Source organism: Trifolium pratense, linkage group LG4 (genome assembly GCF_020283565.1).
Source record: "Trifolium pratense cultivar HEN17-A07 linkage group LG4, ARS_RC_1.1, whole genome shotgun sequence".
Taxonomy (NCBI): domain Eukaryota; kingdom Viridiplantae; phylum Streptophyta; class Magnoliopsida; order Fabales; family Fabaceae; genus Trifolium; species Trifolium pratense.
In genome coordinates this window covers 11,859,836-11,881,482 of record NC_060062.1, presented here as the reverse complement: position 1 = coordinate 11,881,482, position 21,647 = coordinate 11,859,836, and the positions used below count along the sequence as shown (strand labels likewise).

General features: G+C 33.4%; 2 protein-coding genes across 2 annotated transcripts; both read right to left on the bottom strand.

Annotated features, from left to right (window-relative positions):
* Nucleotides 1-7,075: 7,075 nt before the first annotated feature.
* On the bottom strand, nucleotides 7,076-7,921 carry LOC123922109 (uncharacterized histidine-rich protein DDB_G0274557-like). Its single transcript, XM_045974855.1, has one exon. It carries the CDS (start codon nucleotides 7,919-7,921, stop codon nucleotides 7,076-7,078), a length of 846 nt encoding a protein of 281 aa, XP_045830811.1.
* A 10,549-nt stretch (nucleotides 7,922-18,470) lies between these two features.
* On the bottom strand, nucleotides 18,471-20,899 carry LOC123923202. The gene is made up of 3 exons (XM_045975880.1): nucleotides 20,655-20,899; nucleotides 19,703-20,197; nucleotides 18,471-19,068 (listed from the first exon to the last, which is right to left on the bottom strand). Exons 1-3 carry the CDS (start codon nucleotides 20,749-20,751, stop codon nucleotides 18,548-18,550), a joined length of 1,113 nt encoding a protein of 370 aa, XP_045831836.1. The 5' UTR covers nucleotides 20,752-20,899; the 3' UTR covers nucleotides 18,471-18,547.
* Nucleotides 20,900-21,647: the final 748 nt, after the last annotated feature.

Below are 21,647 nucleotides of genomic sequence, written 5' to 3'. Positions count from 1 at the left end.
TCACAATCGTGTCACACTCAGAACTGGAACTTCTACTACACTATATGAACTGTGGAAAGGCAGAAAACCAACTGTCAAACACTTTCATGTGTTTGGAAGTAAGTGCTATATCCTATCTGATAGAGAGCACAGAAGAAAAATGGATCCTAAAAGTGAAGAAGGATTGTTTCTTGGATACTCAACAAACAGCAGGGCTTACAGAGTTTACAACCAGAGAACTAAGGTAATAGTAGAATCTATCAATGTTGTGATAGATGATTTGACACCTGCTAAAACATCTGATACTGAAGATGATGTTGCAACAACTTTGCCAACATCTGAAGAAGCTGTAGCAGAAAAAGAATCAGATTCAGATGATGAATCAACCATTTCTACACCTCGTCCTGTAAGTAAAGTTCCTTCAATAAGAATCCAGAAGAACCATCTCAAGGATCTCATCATAGGAAATCCTAACCAAGGAATTGCTACAAGAAGGACTAATGAAGTGGTTACTAATTCATGTTTTGTTTCAAAAGTTGAGCCTAAAAATGTAAAAGAGGCTCTCACTGATGAGTTCTGGATAGAAGCCATGCAAGATGAATTAACTCAGTTTAGAAGAAGTGATGTGTGGGATCTTGTTCCTAGACCCAATGGTGTTAATGTCATAGGCACAAAATGGGTGTTCAAGAACAAGTCAGATGAAAATGGTGTTGTAACAAGAAACAAGGCAAGGTTAGTGGCTCAAGGGTACACTCAGGTTGAAGGACTTGACTTTGATGAAACATTTGCACCAGTTGCAAGACTGGAATCTATTAGGCTACTCCTTGGTATAGCATGCATCTTCAAATTTAAGCTGTACCAAATGGATGTCAAGAGTGTCTTCCTTAATGGGTACTTACATGAGGAAGTTTATGTGGAGCAGCCAAAAGGTTTTGTAGATCCTGCTAATCCTGATCATGTGTACAAGCTGAAGAAGGCTCTTTATGGACTGAAACAGGCTCCAAGGGCTTGGTATGAAAGGCTGACAAATTTTCTTGTTAGTCAAGGATACAGAAAAGGAGGCCATGACAAAACCCTGTTTGTTAAAGGACAAGAAGAGAAGCTGATGATTGCCCAGATTTATGTTGATGACATAGTATTTGGTGGAATGTCTGAAAAGATGGTGCAACATTTTGTACAACAAATGCAATCAGAGTTTGAAATGAGTTTGGTAGGTGAGCTGACATATTTCCTTGGACTGCAAGTAAAACAAATGGAAGACACCATATTTGTCTCTCAAAGCAAGTATACGAAGAACATGATCAAAAAGTTTGGAATGGACACTGCAGCACACAAGAGAACACCAGCTGCTACTCATCTAAAGCTAACCAAAGATGAAAATGGCATTGATGTTGATCAAAGCCTATACAGGAGCATGATTGGCAGTCTATTGTATCTTACAGCTAGTAGACCAGACATCACTTTTGCTGTGGGTGTTTGTGCAAGATATCAAGCCAAGCCAAAGATGAGCCATCTTGTCCAAGTCAAAAGGATTCTGAAGTATATAAAGGGCACCAGTGATTATGGGATTCTGTACTCCCAGACAAAGAATTCAACTTTGATAGGGTATTGTGATGCAGATTGGGCTGAAAGTGCTGATGATAGAAAGAGTACCTCAGGAGGATGTTTCTTTTTGGGTGATAATTTAATCTCATGGTTCAGCAAGAAGCAGAATTGTGTGTCTCTGTCTACTGCAGAGGCTGAATACATAGCTGCAGGAAGCAGTTGTTCTCAGCTGATGTGGATGAAACAGATGCTGAAAGAGTATAATGTCGACCAAGATGTCATGACATTATATTGTGACAACTTGAGTGCAATCAATATATCAAAGAATCCAGTTCAACACTCAAGAACCAAACACATAGATATCAGGCATCATTTCATCAGAGACCTTGTTGAAGAAAATTGTGTGGAACTCAAGCACATTGGTACAAGTGAACAGCTAGCTGACATTTTTACAAAGGCGCTTGATGCTAATCAATTTGAATTTTTAAGAGGCAAATTGGGAATTTGCCTGCATGAAGAAGCATAGCAGTTACAGCAGTTGAGGCGTGCAAAAAGAAACCGTTTTCTCTCCCATCAATCAATGCACGCTAATTTAGGGAAATCATTACAAACTTCCCTTAAATGTGTCTGTACACGCTATCAATATACTTCCACTCAAATCCTAATTTTTTATCGTGAACCCTATTCTTCCACTTCCAACCTCAACTTTCATCCATTCAACTTCGTAAACCTCAAAAATCATCATCCAAACATGTCTGAATCTTCCCAAACTACAAAGTCCGGTCGTTCTACTCGATCAAAAGCAAAGATTGAACCCTCAAACATCATCAAGGATGCTGTACCGGTTACAACTGTTCGTGCTTCCAAATCAAAAGCCCAAACAAATGTCGCTGAGAAGAAAGGGAAAGAAAAAACTGCTGAAAAGAAAGAAACTCCAAAAGTAAGTGATGATATCTCTCCTTCAACTGTTAAATCTAGTAAAGGAACTTCTAAAAGGAAGAGAAGGGATTATAAGTCTAGAATTCCTCTTTCTATGTCTGATCTGGTTTTTGAATCAAATGTTAACACATCCGAGAAAACAACTGAAGTAGAATCTCAGAACCCTAAATCTGTGTCTGAAGTTGTTGAAACACTTATTTCAATTGCTGGTAACCCTAATCAAGATAATTTGGGATCTGATGCTGAGAAGAGAGATCTGAATAATATGCCTGTTGATACTGAGATGGAAGATACTCCTACAGAGATTGAGCCTAATATTGCTGAGAAACCACCAACAATTGCTGAGATGGTGGCTGAAAAATCAACCCCTGTTGTTACTGAAAAAGTTGTTATGAAGGATGTTGAAACATCCTTGAATGAGAATGAAGAAGTTGAAACTGCTACTGCTGAGGAAGAACCTGTGAAGGAAACTGTTGCTGAAAAGGATGTTGAGACAACTGCCACAACATCTGAGTCCACAGATGAAGAAACTGGAACTGCTGATGAGGGTACTTCTGATAATGAAGGAGACACTCAATCTGAAGAGAGTAACCAGTCCATCCCTACAGATGAGCAAGAGATTGAAGCTGACAAGCCTGCAGAAGCTGAGAAAGAAAAGGATGTAGTAGATGTTGATGATTATGTCACCACCAAGACTGCTGTAAAACCAACTGGTGGTATAACAAAAAGGTTGAGAAGCTGTACAGGGAAGGCTGTGGCCACTGCAAGCAAGACTCCTGCACCAAGAGTGAAAACAAAAGGTGTTGGACCTGTAAAAGGTTGGAGTAAAGTTCTATCACCTCCTGGCAAGAAGAAGGAGACACTGAAGAGAAAGAAGGAGTCATCCAGTGACTCTGATGCTGCTGAAGATGTTGCTAACATCTCATCTCCCAATCCTAAGAAGGCTACTGCAAAGAAGGTTCCTCAAGGTATTGAAGAAGCCCCCTGTGATAACATCTCCTTCCATCGTGCTGCCTTTGCACTGAGATGGGACTACATTTACCAAAGGAGATTGGCTGTTGAAAGGGAACTGACCAAAGATGCGCTCAAATGTCAAGACATCTTTGACTACATCAAGGAAGCTGGTCTGATGAAGACAGTTTGTGATTTCAGTCCCTGCTATGAGCTGCTGGTGAAAGAATTTCTTGTAAACATCCCTGAAGAATGTGATAACCCACTGAGCAAGGACTACCACAAAGTTTTTGTCAGAGGTAAATGTATCAATTTTTCCCCTGTTGTGATTAATAATTACTTAGGAAGATCTATAGAACCTAAGGCTGAATTAGAGGTTGCTAATGATGTTGTGAGTGCTGAGATAACTGGTGGTAAGGTTAAGGTCTGGCCTACAAAGAAGCTGATACCCACGAGTAAATTGAATGTCAAATATGCCATCCTCAATAGGATAGGGTCAACCAATTGGGTACCAACCAAGCATGCAACCAATGTTGCAACCAACCTGGGTAGATTTATATATGCTGTAGGAACCAAAGTTGACTATGACTATGGGACCTTTATTTTTGATCAAACCATTAAGCATATTAGATCAACTGCTGTGAAGATGCCAATAGCATTTCCATCACTATTATGTGGAATCATTTTGGCCCAGTATCCAGAAATCAAGGTTGTGACTGACACTCCCAAGAAAAGGGAATCTGGTTTTACTTTTCATCATAAGCTTTTTGGTAATCATATTGTTGCTGATCATGTTGGAACATCTGCTGCTGGAGCTGGTATTATGACAAAAAGGGAGATTATTGCTGGTTTGAAAGTTCAATGTCAAGAGATAGATAAACAGAAGGCTGAGCTTGAGGAGAGGAAGAAGGTGTTCTCGAAGATGATTGAAGGACTGGAGGCTGATGAAATACCTGTCAAAGCTAGTGCAAATGTGGCTGCTGCAGGTGAACAAAACAATGCAGATGAGGATGAAGGGTATGATACTGCTACAGATGAGGATGAAGCTTCTGATAGCAGTGATGATGAATGATTTTGTAATCTGTTTAATGTTTTACTGAACTTTGTTATTTGGTTTGTGGGTTGTTTTGTGCCCTGGATTTAGCACCTTCTGAGTGCATGGTCTGTATTTTGTTTTATTCTGCACCTTGGATACTTAACTTTCCTGTTTTGGCACATTTTGTGGCTAAAAAGGGGGAGTAGTACTTTGATTTGTTTGTTTCTGCTACATGTTGTTGTGTCTTTTGTTATGACATGTTTTTAAGTAGCAGTAAGCAAGTATTCAGGGGGAGTAAAAATTTTACCCTAAGATGATGCACAAGCTGATGAAGTCAGGGGGAGTTTGCTGCTGAATGGATATGCTGCCCTGATTGGACGAACATGTGCTAGAAGATGTGCTCCCATATGTCACAACACCTTTGATGACATATGATATATGTTTTGCTCTGATACCACGTTTTATTTTGCTCGAGGCTAACTGATGATAAATCCGCTGCTGCTGCCTCTGATGCATATAGTTTCACCTATGTGAAATTTTGTTTAAATGATGCTCTAACATTCCTTCTTTTGTGTGACTATGGTGATTTGAAGGATTGCGCTTCTCATATCTCTCAAAGGTAATGGCCTGAAATTGTTTTAGCCAAAAATTGCCAAAGGGGGAGATTGTTGGATATTTGAATTGGCTTAATTTTGCTAAAACAAATATACTAACAAGATGTTGGAAAACATGTTACAACATCATATTTACTCAAGGAAATCTCGTGCATTTATGAGAGCATCTGCTATATATGGAAATCCACTTTAAAAGCACGCGTAATGGAGATCTGATCTGATCAGGAGTTTTTAAGGATAAGACAGACTTAATGGTACAACGGTATGATCACAATTATCCTATAAAGTCCTTAAACACTTTTGGAAAGTTTATATACAATCTTGATGAAGATCAAAAGAGAATCAGATCACCTTTTATGAGCTACAAGGAGCGTCCTACGAGTAATGAAGAAAGAGGAGCGTGCTAGATTATTATATATACGAAGACCAAGCTCAAGACTACATATCTTATTGAAAAATATTAGTTACACATATTGAGTCTTTGTTAAGTCTTTGTTGAGTTTTTTTTTTATTGTAATTCTTGCTTGTGGATTCTATAACACGAGTTAAGAAGTAAGTTTATTAGTTTAAGGTTGCTCCTAAGCTTTGAAGTACGGAGTTTACCGTGTGTGATTCACTTGAAGCTTTTAAACAAAAGTGAAGTGTTGTCTTGACAAGTTGTCACCACATCTTTCCCAACATTGTATAATCAACACAGGTTGTGTTGTGTGAGTGGAAGTGAGATGGGATCTCATGTCTAGGAGTTCCTAGGCAGAAGTTGCATGAGTAGTGTCGAGGTTATAAGGCGTAAACCAGGGGTTTGCTGGAGGTCTTAGTGTAAGGCGTAAATCCTAGGGTTTGCTGGAGGTCTTAGTAACTAGAGCTATTAGTGGATTTCCTTCCTGGATTGGTATCCCCCAGAGTAGGCAGTTGGCTGAACTGGGTTAACAATTACTTGTGTCATTTATTTATTTTCTGTCAGTTTTTATATGTTATATAAGATGTGCCAAAAAAAGAAACAACATTAATCATAAAGTAGTTGTTGGGACATCTTAGGCAACATCATTCTAGTGATACCAGAATTTCACTATTTTTCAAAATTTTTAATTATAAATTTTAAACTAAAAAAAAACGTCAGTTTCTATTTATCGAAGTTCTCTGCATGTTTTGGGTGTAGAAAAGAAATATGGGGTGGGAAGAGAAGCTTTCCCATTTTTATGAAGACAGTGACCAATGTTGCACATGGATAAGGGTTAGACCTATCTGCTTGGATCACTGAAAATACTCGTGTTGCTTCAATACTAAATTTTACTTTCTCATTCATTCACTTCTTCTAAATTTTACTTAAAAGATGTGTACGTCCCGCAATCAATTAGAAAATTATTCACATAGTTATCCCATAATAACATTACTTTATAATATTTGGAGACTATGTGGATCGTAAAATTTTAGAGAGAGGTTTCCCATAATGTCTATGTCAATAATTTTACAATTTTTTGATTTACGAATTACATATTACTTCTCAACAAGAGAAATTTAATCGTTGAGTTAGAAAATAATTTGTCAAATTTAATGAATACGAGGAGCTCCTTTTTGACGCGTGGTTAAGAATGAACATAATGGTGATAAGAATATAATATTAGCTGAAATATATATGTCTAACAAAGATAATACATTAAAGAAAAGTCCACAAATCTTAGCTCAACTAGTAGAAATATCGAAATTGTTAGTGATGAACGTTATGACTGGGGTTCAAACCCCGGTCACTCCACTTTGTGTGTGTGTGTTTTCAGTGGCTTTGTCATTTCGTCTATCAACAAAAAAACTAAACATAAAAGTTATTATGAACTGATTAGAGAATATTGATTATCAACATATAATTTTCTCTTTCGACAAATTGTAATAATTTGAAATTAAAAAAAAAGGCGAAGAATATTAGAGGCAAGAATTATCAATAAACATAATTTTATTTATTTTTTATTCTTACAAAAATTATCTATCAAAAATTATCATTTAAAATATTTAAAGATAACTATTGAACATGAGAAGGGGCTGGGGCTGATGGATGATGGTGATGATGTTGGTGGTGTTCTTTGTGACTATGGTTAGGGGTAGGAGATGGTGGGTGAACAGGGGCAGACTTTGGGGAGGATGGGTGGTGATGTTTGTGACTAGGGGAATGAGATGGTGGTTGAACAGGGGCAGATTTTGGGGAGGATGGGTGGTGATGTTTGTGGTGAGAATGACTAGGAGAAGGAGACAGTAATTGAATAGGGGCAGATTTCGGGGAGGATGGGTGATGATGTTTGTGACTAGGGGAATGAGATGGTGATTGAACAGGGGCAGATTTTGGGGAGGATGGGTGGTGATGTTTGTGGTGAGAATGACTAGGGGAATGAGATGGTGGTTGAACAGGGGAAGACTTTGGGGAGGACGGGTGATGATGTTTGTGGTGAGAATGACTAGGAGAAGGAGACGGAGGTTGAACGGGGGCAGTTTTCGGGGAGGATGGATGATGATGTTTATGGTGAGAATGACTAGGGGAAGGAGACGGTGGTTGAACAGGGGCAGATTTCGGGGAGGATGGGTGATGATGTTTGTGGTGTTCTTTGTTAGGATTATCTAGACTAAGAGTTTTTGTAGGGGAAGGTGATGGTGATTGAATAGGGGAAGGCGTTGGAGAAGATGAATGATGGTGATGATGTCGGTGGTGTTCATTGTGAGAAGATGGTGGTTGAGCAGGGGCAGTGGTTGGGACTGATGGGTGATGGTGATGATGTTTGTGGTGTTTGTTGTAAGGATAATTAGCCTCATTTGCAAACACTGTGATAGAGATCACCTGGAGTAAGACTAATGCTAACATCAAGACTTTGGCCATCTCTCTATACAAGATAAAGTAACTTAAAGAAATGGAGGTAGTGATATTGATATCTTGTGAATCTCCTAAACGGGTTTATATAGAAGAGCTTGTGTAAAGAATCAACTCAAAGTTGTAACTTAAATTAGGTTAATTAACTAATTAATATCAAGACTTTTTATAAAGAGGTAAATTAATGAAATTTATGGTAAAGTTATGTTGAATATTTGAATACTTTATTCGTTTTTTTTTATTATAATAAGGTTGAGTCAAAAAACAAATAATTATATTCTCTTTTATTCTTAATATAAAGGAAGATTTGTTTTTTAGGTTTATTCAATTTCTACTGTATTAAGTCTATATTATAATATAGATACATTAGAAACTCAAATAATCTAAAAAGTAAGTTTTCTCTAATGTTAAAGACCAGAGATAATAATATTTAATGTTTGAGTAAAAAAATAATAAATGTAATGTATTTGACTAATATGTTAACGTAGAAAATATCGATTATGATATATTTCAAGTTATTGTGTACTTTCATGTATGTTTTAATAGTAAATTATAATTTGTACGTACTCCTTCTATCTAAAAATAAATGTCATAATTTGATTTGATTATGTGTACTATTCATATAATCTACTTTGACTATATTTTTTAACTAATACATAAAAGACAAAATAAGGTATTGTTGGATTTGATTTGATGAGATTATTTTCTAAATATTTACTTTTATAATTTTTAATAGTATATAACCAAAGATATTAACTGTTAAATTTTTGGATTGCCATGTGTGCAGTGGTCAACAATGACACTTATTTTGGAACGAAGGAAGTATACTATAATTATTCTAAATTTTATTTACATGATATTAAAATATATATATATATATATATATATATATATATATATATATATATATATATTAAACTTATTGATTAGTTACAAATATTTGCCTTGGGTATGATTTTTATGATAAATTATAATTATCAATGATATGAAAATAATCTAGCGACTAGAATTTAACCTTTGAGGTGAATAAATTGCGTGTTTGGAGTTCGAACTTTAACTCATGCATATAAAATGCAACTAAGCTAAACGCACAAGGATCTCAATGACAATTATTTGTTGTTGAGGAATGTTCCAAAATCTCTTCAAGATATATATTTCATTGATAACAAACTATCTTGATTTAATAATCTTTCATGATTTTTATTTGTTTTGTTCTCTAATCAAGTTTCTTTGTGAGTGACGATATTATAAGGACTTATACAGGAAAAAATATCAGTGACAATTATTTGTTGTTGATGAATGTTCCAAAATCCCTTCAAGATATATATTTCATTGATAACAAATTAACTATCTTGACTTAATAATCATTCATGATTTTTATTTGTTTTTTTTCATTGATAGGCCGCAAGTGCACGTTGCTATCATCATAATAAAATGTATCGATATTATAAAGACTTATACAGGAAAACATATGTTTTTCAATATCTATACATTTATTTAGAAAAAAAAGTGTAGTGAATTTGTTGAAGATATATTTTCTTGTTATATGATAAAATAAAACACCCTAGAACAATGAGTTTCATCACATTCTTTTTTATTTGCTATGGAAAATTAATTTGTAAAAACAATAGTAAATTAAAATCCCCGTGCTTAAAAGAAACAAGATTTACACTCTCATTTCCTCTTAGGTTAAAACATATATGTTAGTCCATTTTAGCATAAATATGTTAAAATATACACTTTAATTCATTTTAACATAAAAAAAAATGTATGATAATAATTAACTTTATGCCTTTGTTTTATTTAACTCAAACACGCTCAAACACGCTTGTTTCCACAAACTTGGAAAACAAGCAACAATACAAAGTTAAGAATGAAGAAAACTATGTATGGTTGTTATCAAGTCAATATCACATTAAATGATGTATATATCTTAGTGCTCAGAAAATTTTATGGATATGAAAATATAGGCCAAGTTTCACAAGATATATGTTTGAAAGTTTATGAGAGAAAAGTAATATTAAACTTAGAAATATTGTGAATATGAAAGTTGTTATCAATTGTAATGATCACAAATATATTTATAGAGGCTTTAGAAAATGTCCATGAAGACAACTCTTCAAAAAATCTTATAATAAAAAGTTATGTTTAAAAATCACAATGGTTCATTAAAAGTGCATTCTGTTCAGGATATATTAAATCGGTTGTTACGGACAGGCGATTTAAAAAGTGATGTTTTCAAAATTCAATCATTGCACTGTTTTGGAAATACAACCAGCAACATATCTTTTTAAATCGGTTAACGAGCGCAGTGATTTAAAAGGCCCTGACAGCTATTTTTCAAAAAACAGCTTTTTATAATTTTAAAGACTTGCTTCATATGGACTTTTATATTTAACTTAGAAACTTTATTTTTAATTAATTTATAAAATAATTTCTGAGCATTCTAAGTTATATAATTATTGAAAATGATAAATCAAATATCAGGACCATACTTACAATTAATTTAAATTAAAAATCCTAAGACTTGGTCTTCATCTTGTTTCCTCTTGTTGAGCCTCCATAACCTTTCTTCTTTTGTGATGAGAGTTTGTTATCATCAAAACTCAGCCAAGTTCAAGAAGAAAATCTTCTTCACAAGAATGAGATGAACGAAATTCAAGCTTCTTTTAAGAGGAAAAAAAAATAAAAATTTAAGCATTTCTCAAGAGATGACAATGTAATTTACTCTGAAAACAAAACTATTGGTGAAGTCTCTAATATTGCAAAAGTTCTCTCTCAAAATAATTAACAAGCAACTTGCATAAAATAAGCTGTGACTCCCAGCATCTTGCTTAGAATAGTTCACCGCATATGATCACATGGGACAAATTTATGTGGGAGAGATTTTTTTATATTATAAATATAAATACAAAAACTTATTAAAAATGTGAAGATCACATATGAGTTTACTTACAAGCATGGATCAATTTTGTGGTGGGGAATCATAAAATGAGAATTGACTTCACCGATATGTAGCGGTGGAGCCTATGAAAACATAGGCTTGGAATGCAGCAACCACCGCGTTCACCGCCTTATCGTGTGACTGCTTTATAAATAATTTTGCAATTTATTTTTAAACATCTTTAGTCGAGAGTATTTATTTATATAAAAATTAGTTATAGAGTCTCATGAGCATAACTCAGTTGATAAAAATATTACACGTAATATACAAAGATCAAAGTTCAAATCCCTGTACACCCACTTATTCGCGGTGATTGCTTTATTCTTTTTGTGTTACTCAAAATTGACAAAATCACATACTCTCTCCGGTCCTTTTTAAAATGAATACTTTGGAAGAAAAAAAAATTGATTATTTTTATTAGAAATTTTGACCAACTTTCAAATGTTTTAAATGTTTAATTTCACTTATGACATTATTTATTACTAGCGTGCAGACGGGCACTCTCGTGCCCGTCTGTCCACTCTTTTTATTTTGTTATTGCACTAACATGTATATATTTTGACTAATATGTGTGAAAACAAAAAAAAAACCACTTGAAAAATACATAAATTGTAGCATAAATTGAAAAAGAAAACAAATTATTTTTCCCAAAAATACTCTAATAGAACGCTTGCTCCACTATCTCAAAAAAAAAAAGTGTTTGCTCCACTTATATGTTTGTTGATCCCATGATCATGCATGAAAAGAACAATCATTTTAGCAATAGGAACCAAAGAAGAAGCTATAAAACCACTTGAAAAATACTAACATTAATTGTAGCATAAATTGAAAGAGAAAAGAAAAGAAAAAAAAAATTCTTTTTCCCAAATACTCCGATAGAAAGCACTTGCTCCACTTATATGTTTGTTGATCCCATGATCATGCATGAATTTGTGAAGACAAACATTCACATTTTCCATACTTGAATGAAGCTTTGGATAGAAAATTGTATCCTACAAAATTAAACGTTCACATTTACTCGATTTTTGTTGTCATCGACAATGCTGCTTAACATGAAGGTTAAAATTGAATTCAATCAAGAGTTAACAAAACAATATAACAGTTTTTTTTTTTTAAAAAAAATCACTAAAATGTAAGGACTTATTCTTATATACAACTATTAATAGGTAATTCAAGAGATGAATAATTTATATTTTCCATCCAACCATAAATGCCAAAAATTACAAATAATGTACTACTAAGAATATATTTTGATGGCCCTATAAAAAAATGTATATGTTAAAATTTAGATGCATCCATTGATGATTCAATGGATGCATCTAAAAAAGATGAATCGATGATCATTGAATCATCTTGCATAAACTGTGAAAAGATAAAGAAAACTACAAAAAATTGTTAAGTGGTGGTTGGAAGATAAAAAAAAAAAATTGAAGGGAAGTTATAATTATTTTTGACATGGCATAGATGTAATTGTTGTGAAGGGTATTTTTGGAAGAAAAATAGGCTATACCAAATTTGAAGTGTATTTTAACATGTGCATTTTTTTATAGGGCCATCAAAATATATTCTTATTCATGTTTAACATAATGGAGGGTTTGAAACATAGAGACATTTGAACGTCTTGAAACATTTTATAAAACCATATGATGATGAACATTTATTTTGTTCATCCTCTTCTTCACCACGTTCATCCATCATCTTATTCACTAATTTATAACAAAGTACATTCAAATGTACCTCAAGATTATAGGAATTTATGTGTTTTGTTTGTTTATGTTTGCTTCAAACTCTTCATTATGTTACAAATGAATTACATAAATGATTAATCCGCGCATGTTTATAAAGATAACGAACCAGTGTGGGGAAAAAATAAGATAAAAGATTAACATATTCACATTTATGAAGATAGGTGGTCAATTTGAAGGGAAAAAAAATACAAAACGAATAGGTTACAAATAAATAAGAAAAATGACATGTAGTACGTGTTACCTAAACGTTTTTTTTTATTAAAAATGTATGCTAGCCAATCCGCTACCAATACTATGAATTTCTTTTGGTAATTTCTTTTTGCATCCTATGAATTTCTCAAACACTATCTACTACTTAAATAACAAATAATATTTTTTCTTCAAATTTCTTATCTTATAATATCTGCTATATAACATTCTCTACTTAAATAGTGATAAGTAAAAATAAAGTGTGCCAGAAATTCATAGTACACCAGCAGAAACTATCCTCACAAAGAGATATTCTTGCATGTTCATGATACCAAGAAAATCATATTTGGTCACATTTATTTAATATATTTTTTTTACATTTAATTTTTTATATGTGTATGACAAAAAAGAGGTCCAATCTTTTGGTCCATATAAAAATTATTCCCTCACAAAATACCCAACCGATGGGACACACACCACACCAAGTAGTGTTTTACTACAATTTGTTCTTTTTCTATTTTTACAATAAGAAAAACATGTATGGATAAGGACTACAATGCCACGTAAGTAGGGTAGGTATATAACTATAAGGGAGTGTAATACACCACGTGTGGTTACGATTCTTCTTATACTAACTAATGTACTAGCAATTGGTTATGGGAATGGAAGTATCCATGCAACTTTTCTTCTCTTCTCACCTAAACAAAGAACAAAATCTTTGCTGTTCATTTTGACCAAGTTCAATTACTAGTATTTTCCTTGTCCTTATACGGCTTCTAGAATTTATTCCTTCTATCGCCAAAAAATACAATTAACTATATATTCCTTTCTTCTAGATGAAGCTGAATTTATATAGACAAATAATTTAAAACTAGCAGCAAATTTTATTTTTACTTCTTTCTAATTTTTATTACTTTATTTTAATTATTATAGTGACTATGGTTCATATGCAAATTGATGAATGTATTTTTATCATTTGTGAAATAGTTTGCTTCAATCTAGTAATTTGTCTATTGACTAAAAATACTAATTTAAATGATGTATTTTTAAAAAATAAATAGTATTTTCATAAGTAATATCCAGAAATAATATTCTAGATTTTCATAAATAATATCCGGAAATCATATCTTTAATTTTTATAGACCGACTCAACGTAAGTGTCATAATAATAATTTGAATTTAAGACTTGAGAGAAGTTTTATTTTTAACTCTAGAATTTATACATATATTGATATTTTTTTTGAAGGATATACATATATAAATTTTATTTTATAGGAATATTTAATATTTAATTAAAAAAGTAGTAAGTAGTACTTGGGAGGAAAGTGACACCCAAAAAAAAAAAAAACAAACAAATACGCGTACAAGTTGTGTAACAAATGGACCCCAACCTTATCTTTCTATATATAAAACTAACGAACACAATTCTCTTAACGTGTTCAATTGTTTTTCCAATTTCAACAACCAAAACACCCTTTTCAGGTTTCATTTTTTGTTCTTCCAAAATCATCATCATGTCTTTCTCTCTTACCACTTCTTCAAAATCACAACCTAGGAGGAAAATAAGCTTCACAAAACGTTGTTTTTCGGTGGCTAAACAACACAAGGCACGTATCCATATCTTTGGACGATGTGTAACTATGCTTCTTTGTTGGCACAACCATACTATTTCTGATTAGATTTTTTTATTTATTTTGGGTGTATCTTTAATACAAGGAATCAAGAACAAATGTGGAATTGTGTGTTTTGAGATTGAATTCAAGAGTTATAGAAGCACAAATCAAAATTTCAAACCGTCAGAGGTCCACGCATTCAGGACATTGATAGATGTTCAATCAAGATCAGACGGTTATGAACAATTCGGTCAAAAATGGTCAGTCACAAATACTTCGAATGCATGAATGTGTGAAAAACTCGACAACAAGGGCAGCTTTGAGAAATATTCCACATGTATGCCACGGAATAGGGGTAATTTAGGATTAGATTTTTTGAGGTTAGAGTAGGATGTTATAGTCGGTTTCAGCCATTCGATTATAAAATAGTATGAAAATGTTTGTATATTTCGTGAATTTGGGCATTGAATTCCCAAATGTTTGTATATTTTATAAGAAATATATCGATAATGCATGATGGTTTGTGATTTTAAATGTCTTGCTAAAAATCACTTGAGAACAAAATTGCCTTAGATCCACCGTCGTACATAAAGTTATACATTTCTAATCCATTGGATTCTTTGAGTTTTATTTATATTTTAATTCGTAGTTTTCTTGCCAATAGAGCTTTTGTTTTTGACACACGGATTTATCATTTATTTGATATGAAATTTGGTAGTCAGCATCCATGACTGTATGCGGTCAGTTAATGTTTTCGGTTGGTCAAAAGCGCAATTATCAGAAAGGTCCAATTAAAAGTAAGGTGCAATAATCGCTATACATGTTACCAAGTATAAGATAAATGATTCTTCTTAAAAATATTTGTGACTCATTCTATTCATATGGGAACCCAACCAAAACGGTTACACACGCACATTCCATTATATATGCATGCACTCGCCTTGAGGTACATTCATTCATTCCTTTTCTCACCTTGAGTAATACTGACTTGAGCGTTGAAGTACTGACATTTTTGCAGGTACTTTTCCCCTTGGTACTTAAACCTAAATCATCAACATAATACAACTCTGACACCTCAATCACACCGAAATAATATTCTGATCTGAACAGACGATTCAGTGGCACTGTTTGTGGCATGGTTTACTTAGAAAAACTAGATCAAACCCACCATATTTTCCTTACCCATTTTCTTCTAAAAGAAACAGCCGCTGCTACAAATCAAATTCCTAACTCGTCGAACCTCCAAAGCGTAGAAATCATTCTAGAACACCGCAAAAAACTGCAAAAAAAAAAAAAAAAAAAAAAAAAAACTGCTACATACCCTCCAGATCCGCCGCAAAACTCCACTCCATGAAGGCGGTGTTGCCGGAGAGCTGGCAGAAAGGTGGTGCGAAAGGCCACCGATCATCGCACCACTATATGTGGTTCTACATCTAAAAAAATGACTTTGGGGGAAAGGAATGGGTGACGGCAGAATAATTAATGTCCAAATGGTTAATTTAACTTTATAACAAAAAAGAAAGAGTTAACATATAATAGATCACTTTGTTCATATATGTTCATCAAAACTTTGTCACGACCCAATCCTTGGTCATGACCGGTGCAGACACCACCTCTAACTAATTATGTATTTAGCTTGGCAAGCCTAATACATTATACACTATAACAAATGTACTTGGTTAAAACATAGAGTTACTGAAATTATAACTCGACAGACAAGATCTTGGTGCTACGTATCCCTAAATAATTAGGGAATCAGAGTCAGATAGTTCTTTAAGTGTTTGGTTAACTAACAAGTATATAAAAACTATTTCATCAATGGTACAACTCAAAGAGAAATTGCATAATACTTAAATCATAAAATAATAACAATCAAATCTCACACATGAATTTCTACAAAAACAAAATATTTGCAATTGAAGATGTTAAAACATATCTCTTTTGATTTATTTCATCCCACTATGTGCATATAAACCACAATAAAATAAAATAAGTTAATGCTAAGTAACAGCCTACACGCAGTTTTTTCCTTTTAAAACCAAATTGGCCCATAAACCTTCCAATTTGTTTTGCACCACTTCTCTTACTTTCCAAAAGTATATGCAATCCTGTAACAATGGCTGGTCATTCCTTTCTTGGTGAAATTGTTTATTAGTTGAACCTGCAATTTTATAAAACAAAACAGAATTAGAAAGGTGCCAAGCCAATAATATATATAAGTGCAAAAATAAACTAATTTACCATGTTGACATATGAGTCTGCAGACCCAATTTAATGTTTCATCTCAAACTGAGCTTACCAGAACAAGCAGCCAAAAACCATTTCTTTTGTACTAAATATCAATTTTTTAGCAGAATAGTGTTCTAAAGCATTTTTCAACCATCTAACTTTTATTACCATAGACTATAGTGAGCTTTGATTTGTTTGCTTTGTCTTCAATGGTATTGTCTTGGAAAGCTAAGGCAATTTCTCTCAATTCCTCTCTCCATCTATTTCTCTCCATCCACCTCTCTCCATCCATCTCACTCCTATAAGATTAAAATTAGAGATCGAGATATAACATGAAATTAGAACTCACTTATTGAAGCAATAATCATTTTTACCAAAATAGGTTGATATCGAAATCACTGATACATTAGATCGGGTCTTCCTCTGTCTGATCACATCCTCTAGGATTCAGGTCTCCGTCCAACTCTCTTCATCAACCTCTCTCCATCTGCATCTCTCCATCCAACTCTCTCCATCCGTCTCTCTTCATCCAACTCTCTCCATCCATCTCTCTTCATCCGCCTATCTCCATTCGTCTCTCTCCATCTGACTCCCTCCATCAACCTCTCTCCATCCGTCTCTCCATCCATCTCTCTCAATCTTCCTCTCTCCATCTCAAAACGGGTGGAGAAAGTTAGATGGAGAGAGGCGGCTGGAGATAGTCGGATGGAAAGACAGATGGAGATAGGCGGTTGGAGAGAGACGAATGAAGAGAGGCGGATGGAGAGAGACGATAGAGAGAGTTGGATGGAGAGAGATGAATGAAGAGAGTTGGATGGAGAGAGTTTGGTATTATAGTCTCCGTTACTACCCACTAATTTTTGTTGTTTCATAAAAATTGGTAAGTACATCCGATACAACCATAAGGGTACATTAAGGGTAATTCGCCTAGTTAAGGAGCGTTTTTTCTAGTGGAATAATACAAAAGCTTTTGCCACATTATCAATTACTACTATTTCAAAATTTCTCAATGTGCCTAGCAAAATTATTTTAGACTTAAGTATCTTTCCCTATCCTATTGTTTTTTAGAAATAAAAAATTATTTCCAAAATCATGTTTCGTAAGTCTAACTTTTCTGTGATTCTTCTGTCATGGCTCGCGTGCATCAATGCATGTTATAATGTGAGCATTCAGTATTCATTGTTACTAGCTTCACAATGCAGGCAATGTCTCAGATTCAGCATTGAGTTATCACAGCCATGCTTAAAATAAAAATATTCATGCTACTGCTGCATGTCTCATCACATGGAGACATAGTGGAAGAAAGTTATGAGTTGTTTTGTTTAGATTATCATGAAATCATAAAATATTTGGGAGGAACTTTTATTGGCTGAATGTGTATTTTCACACAAATCACGAGTTTTTGTACCGTTCAGACGTATATACTTATGAAATCATGTGCAGTTATTTTCTTTTAAGTAAATTTAGTGTATGTTTCAGCATCACGGTGAATTGAAGTTATAAGGAGGTAACTTCTAAAAATTCCCAATTATAGCTTTTCACCTGCAGTGTCTTGTGATGCAAGTAAAAGAGATTCTATAGAAAAACCAAGCATCACTACAAGAAAAGTGTGTTTAGAATTTCTACGGACTTTGTTAATGTTTGATTTCACTTTCAAAGAAAGCAAAATTACTTTCATATTTATAGATTCATTTCGACATATTTGAAAGATTTTAAATAGGATTGATTTTGTCTCCAGAAATATTTCAAACTTGCAGCTAGAATTTAGAGTTTTTACCTCTACAATTGATTTTGTCACCTTTTAATTTATTATTCAACTCACTTTTACACAAATGTATCTAAATATAAATCACGTTACATTCAACTGATATAAAGCAAAAATCACAATTGCTAGGTAAAACATAAGGAGAGTTTAAGCAACAGGAGATACAATAACTTGATCAAGAACAGGACCACAGAGAGATCCAAAATCATCAATCCTTGTATGATAAAAAGAACTATAAAAAGTGATTCTAGTCCTGCTTGAAACTGCTTTGAAGTTGAAACTTGATGTTTTGAATGTTCCCTTTCCAACCGATTTAAAAGGAACTTTAAAAGTATCTTTTGCAGCAAATGCTTCGACCATCATCGATCCATGACAACCATTTCTTGCATCACCAATTGTGAATTTTAGGTTGTAGACTTTGTTTGGAACAGTTTTGAGAATTTGTGCAATGGCACTTTCTCTGCCTGCAACAAGCTCCACTGCTCCATGTCCAAATGGGACATGAAAATGCTTTGAATCAATGAATTTAATGGCTTTGAGAGATTCAATAATCCAACCAGGGAGTGGTGATACAAGATCTTGTTGTTTTGGTGGGAGTAGAACACCATTGGTTGAGTTGAAAATAGGGAATGGACCTTCCTCAAAGCCATGGTTTCTTACCAAATTACCTGCAAGAGATCCTGTTAAAGAAGATAGAAGCCCAGTTTGGATAAAATAAATAATTAAGTGATTATAGCATAAGTGTTTATCGTATAAGTACTTACGTATAAGCTATTTCTATAACAGAAAATAAAATAAAGGCATACTTTATTCGTATATGTTATAAGTTGTTTTCATAATTAATCACCGAGAGCATATGCGAATCAGCTGAAAACAGCCTATGAATATGTCATAAGTTGTTTCCGCAAGCTCACCCAAACAACCACACAATTGCTTATTTTGGTAGATAAACTTAAATCAATCAATTCAAACAAGTCTATATGCTTGATTTTCTATAAAGTGACACCCCATCCTCTTATAGGCCAGTTTTGTAGGGTTGAGTTAGGTCAAATATAAAAATCTAATAATTGCATTGGAAAGACTTCACAAAAAACAAGTATTTTCTCAACTTCAAATAATTTTTTTCCTACAAAGAACAAAGCATAATCTAAACTAGATATTTGACTTAGATTCTATGCAGCGCTGCAGATCATTCAAGTCCAATCGCAACAAATCAAAACAAAAACAGTTGAATTTGTGAGATTGGACTTAGACCTACTACAGGCCTGCAAAGAATCTAGATTAATAGATATGGTTCATTACCTCTTGTCGGCATCGGAGGGTAAAACTCTCTAATAGCAACAGCATCCAAAAGTGGACCACAAGTAGGATCTTCTTGAAGACCAGGGTTATGGAATGTAACTTTTGCAACATTAGAACTAGCCTTGAATCCCCAAGCAATAACATCACCATTGAGACTATAAAGTGTTTGTAAAGGAACATCACCAGATTGTGGAGGTACTGAGATTCTCAAAACTTCATCTTGAGCACAAGTTCTTGTGGCTCCTAATATTAAAGCATACCATTGACCAGGTTTGACTTTAATGGTTTGGGAAATTGAAGCTTCATTTCCAAGCCTAACTGCATGAACTCCATGTGTGACTGGAAAGTACATTCCTCCTGGTTGTGGCCCTCCAGAGATGTACTCAACTAGACCATTGATTTCCCATTTTGGAAGTGCATGTGTTCCAATGAGTCTTGTGTTCTTTAAGGATGTTGGGTTTGGTTTCTCCTCAAAGTTCCCATTTTGAAAGTAAACTATAAGCAAAAAAACAAAAGAAAGAACACAACAAACACACTGGATCAGAAAGTAAGAATATAAGGTTATGCACATGATACCCCCTCTGGTCTCATATATAAGCAAAAATTCATTTTTTAGGTTCATTGAATAACTGATGTATTTGGTCCATGATATAAAAGGAAAACACATGACTACTTTAAGAATCACGATGAGATTGGCAGAATCACGGAAATAAACACATATTACCACATGAATATTGTGTTTGGATTGGAGTTGAGATTGACAGAATCACAATAAGATAACGTGATTTATGCAAAAGCTACACTTTAGACATCTAAACATTAACCATTAGCAAACAATCTATAGTACTAACACAGACACTAGACATGATACTGACACGACTACACAGGTAATAATATGAGAAAATGAATTATCAAGGCGTAGAATTGGCATGATTAGAGTGGAACATATTACCTTCTGGTGACCTGGGATGAGTATTAGCAAATGCTGAAGAAGCAAAGAGCAGAGTGATAAAAATAGTACACTTGAATGTCATTGCCATTTTCAGCATGAGAAGAAACAAATTAGAGAAATGAATTTAGGTTGCTAATGGACAAAGCTGTGCTCTTTTTATTGTGCACTTGGGGACAAACACTTTGCAATTGATTATATCAAGGTTTTGACTTTACAAAACGAGTTTTTCTCCTTAATTCATGCCATGAGCTATCTGAGGGAATCTAAGGATTTAAGATTTGTTTAAAGTTCTTTTACATAAAGAAGTGTCTTGCTAATAGCTCTTAGAGATCTCCAATGGTCCGTTTTTAAGAAATCTACTCTAAGTTTCATATATTAGTAATAAGTGGTTCTTATAAGTTACAACCAAACATTAATATTTTTTCCAATATTTTGCTCCAATGATAAAATAATAAGATACCATGGCATGTATTAATTAATGATGATATGAGACTAATTATGCAACCAAACAATATTGTATCTTATTTAAGGTACTTTTACAATTTTTTTGCAACCCGGTTTGCCAGTAAATTTCCTTCAATGGAAAGAAAAAATAAGGAAGAGGTTTATCCTTCTATAAAACTTTTTTATATACCTTGATCATTTTCTTAACGCACATATGTTAAAGAACTCAAAAATAAAAAATTATTAAAAAATAATATTTTAACTTTTAAAAAATTGAATATACAATTTTAAAATAGAAATTTTTATATTGAGTTTATTTTTTCATTTTTATTTTTGACACATTATATTGAGTTTATTAACGTATGCCTTATAGTACGTTAACATTCTCCATAATAGAACGAATAAATGTGTACAATAAGATTACAATTATTTGAAAGTTGTGAGTTGAAAAATTTGACAGTAAATTTTGAAAAAAAAAATAATTAAAATTACTTTAGAAATGTAAAATGATACTTTTTTAAAATAATTATTTGATTTGTTAAAGAGACT

Coding starts and splice junctions, on each gene's coding strand:
- LOC123922109 (XM_045974855.1), bottom strand. CDS start 7,921: ATGGCCAAAGTCTTGATGTTAGCATTAGTCTTACTCCAGGTGATCTCT.
- LOC123923202 (XM_045975880.1), bottom strand. CDS start 20,751: ATGCTGAAAATGGCAATGACATTCAAGTGTACTATTTTTATCACTCTG. Junction 20,198..20,654: donor TCATCCCAGGTCACCAGAAG/GTAATATGTTCC, acceptor TTTTGCTTATAG/TTTACTTTCAAAATGGGAAC. Junction 19,069..19,702: donor CCCTCCGATGCCGACAAGAG/GTAATGAACCAT, acceptor GATCTCTTGCAG/GTAATTTGGTAAGAAACCAT.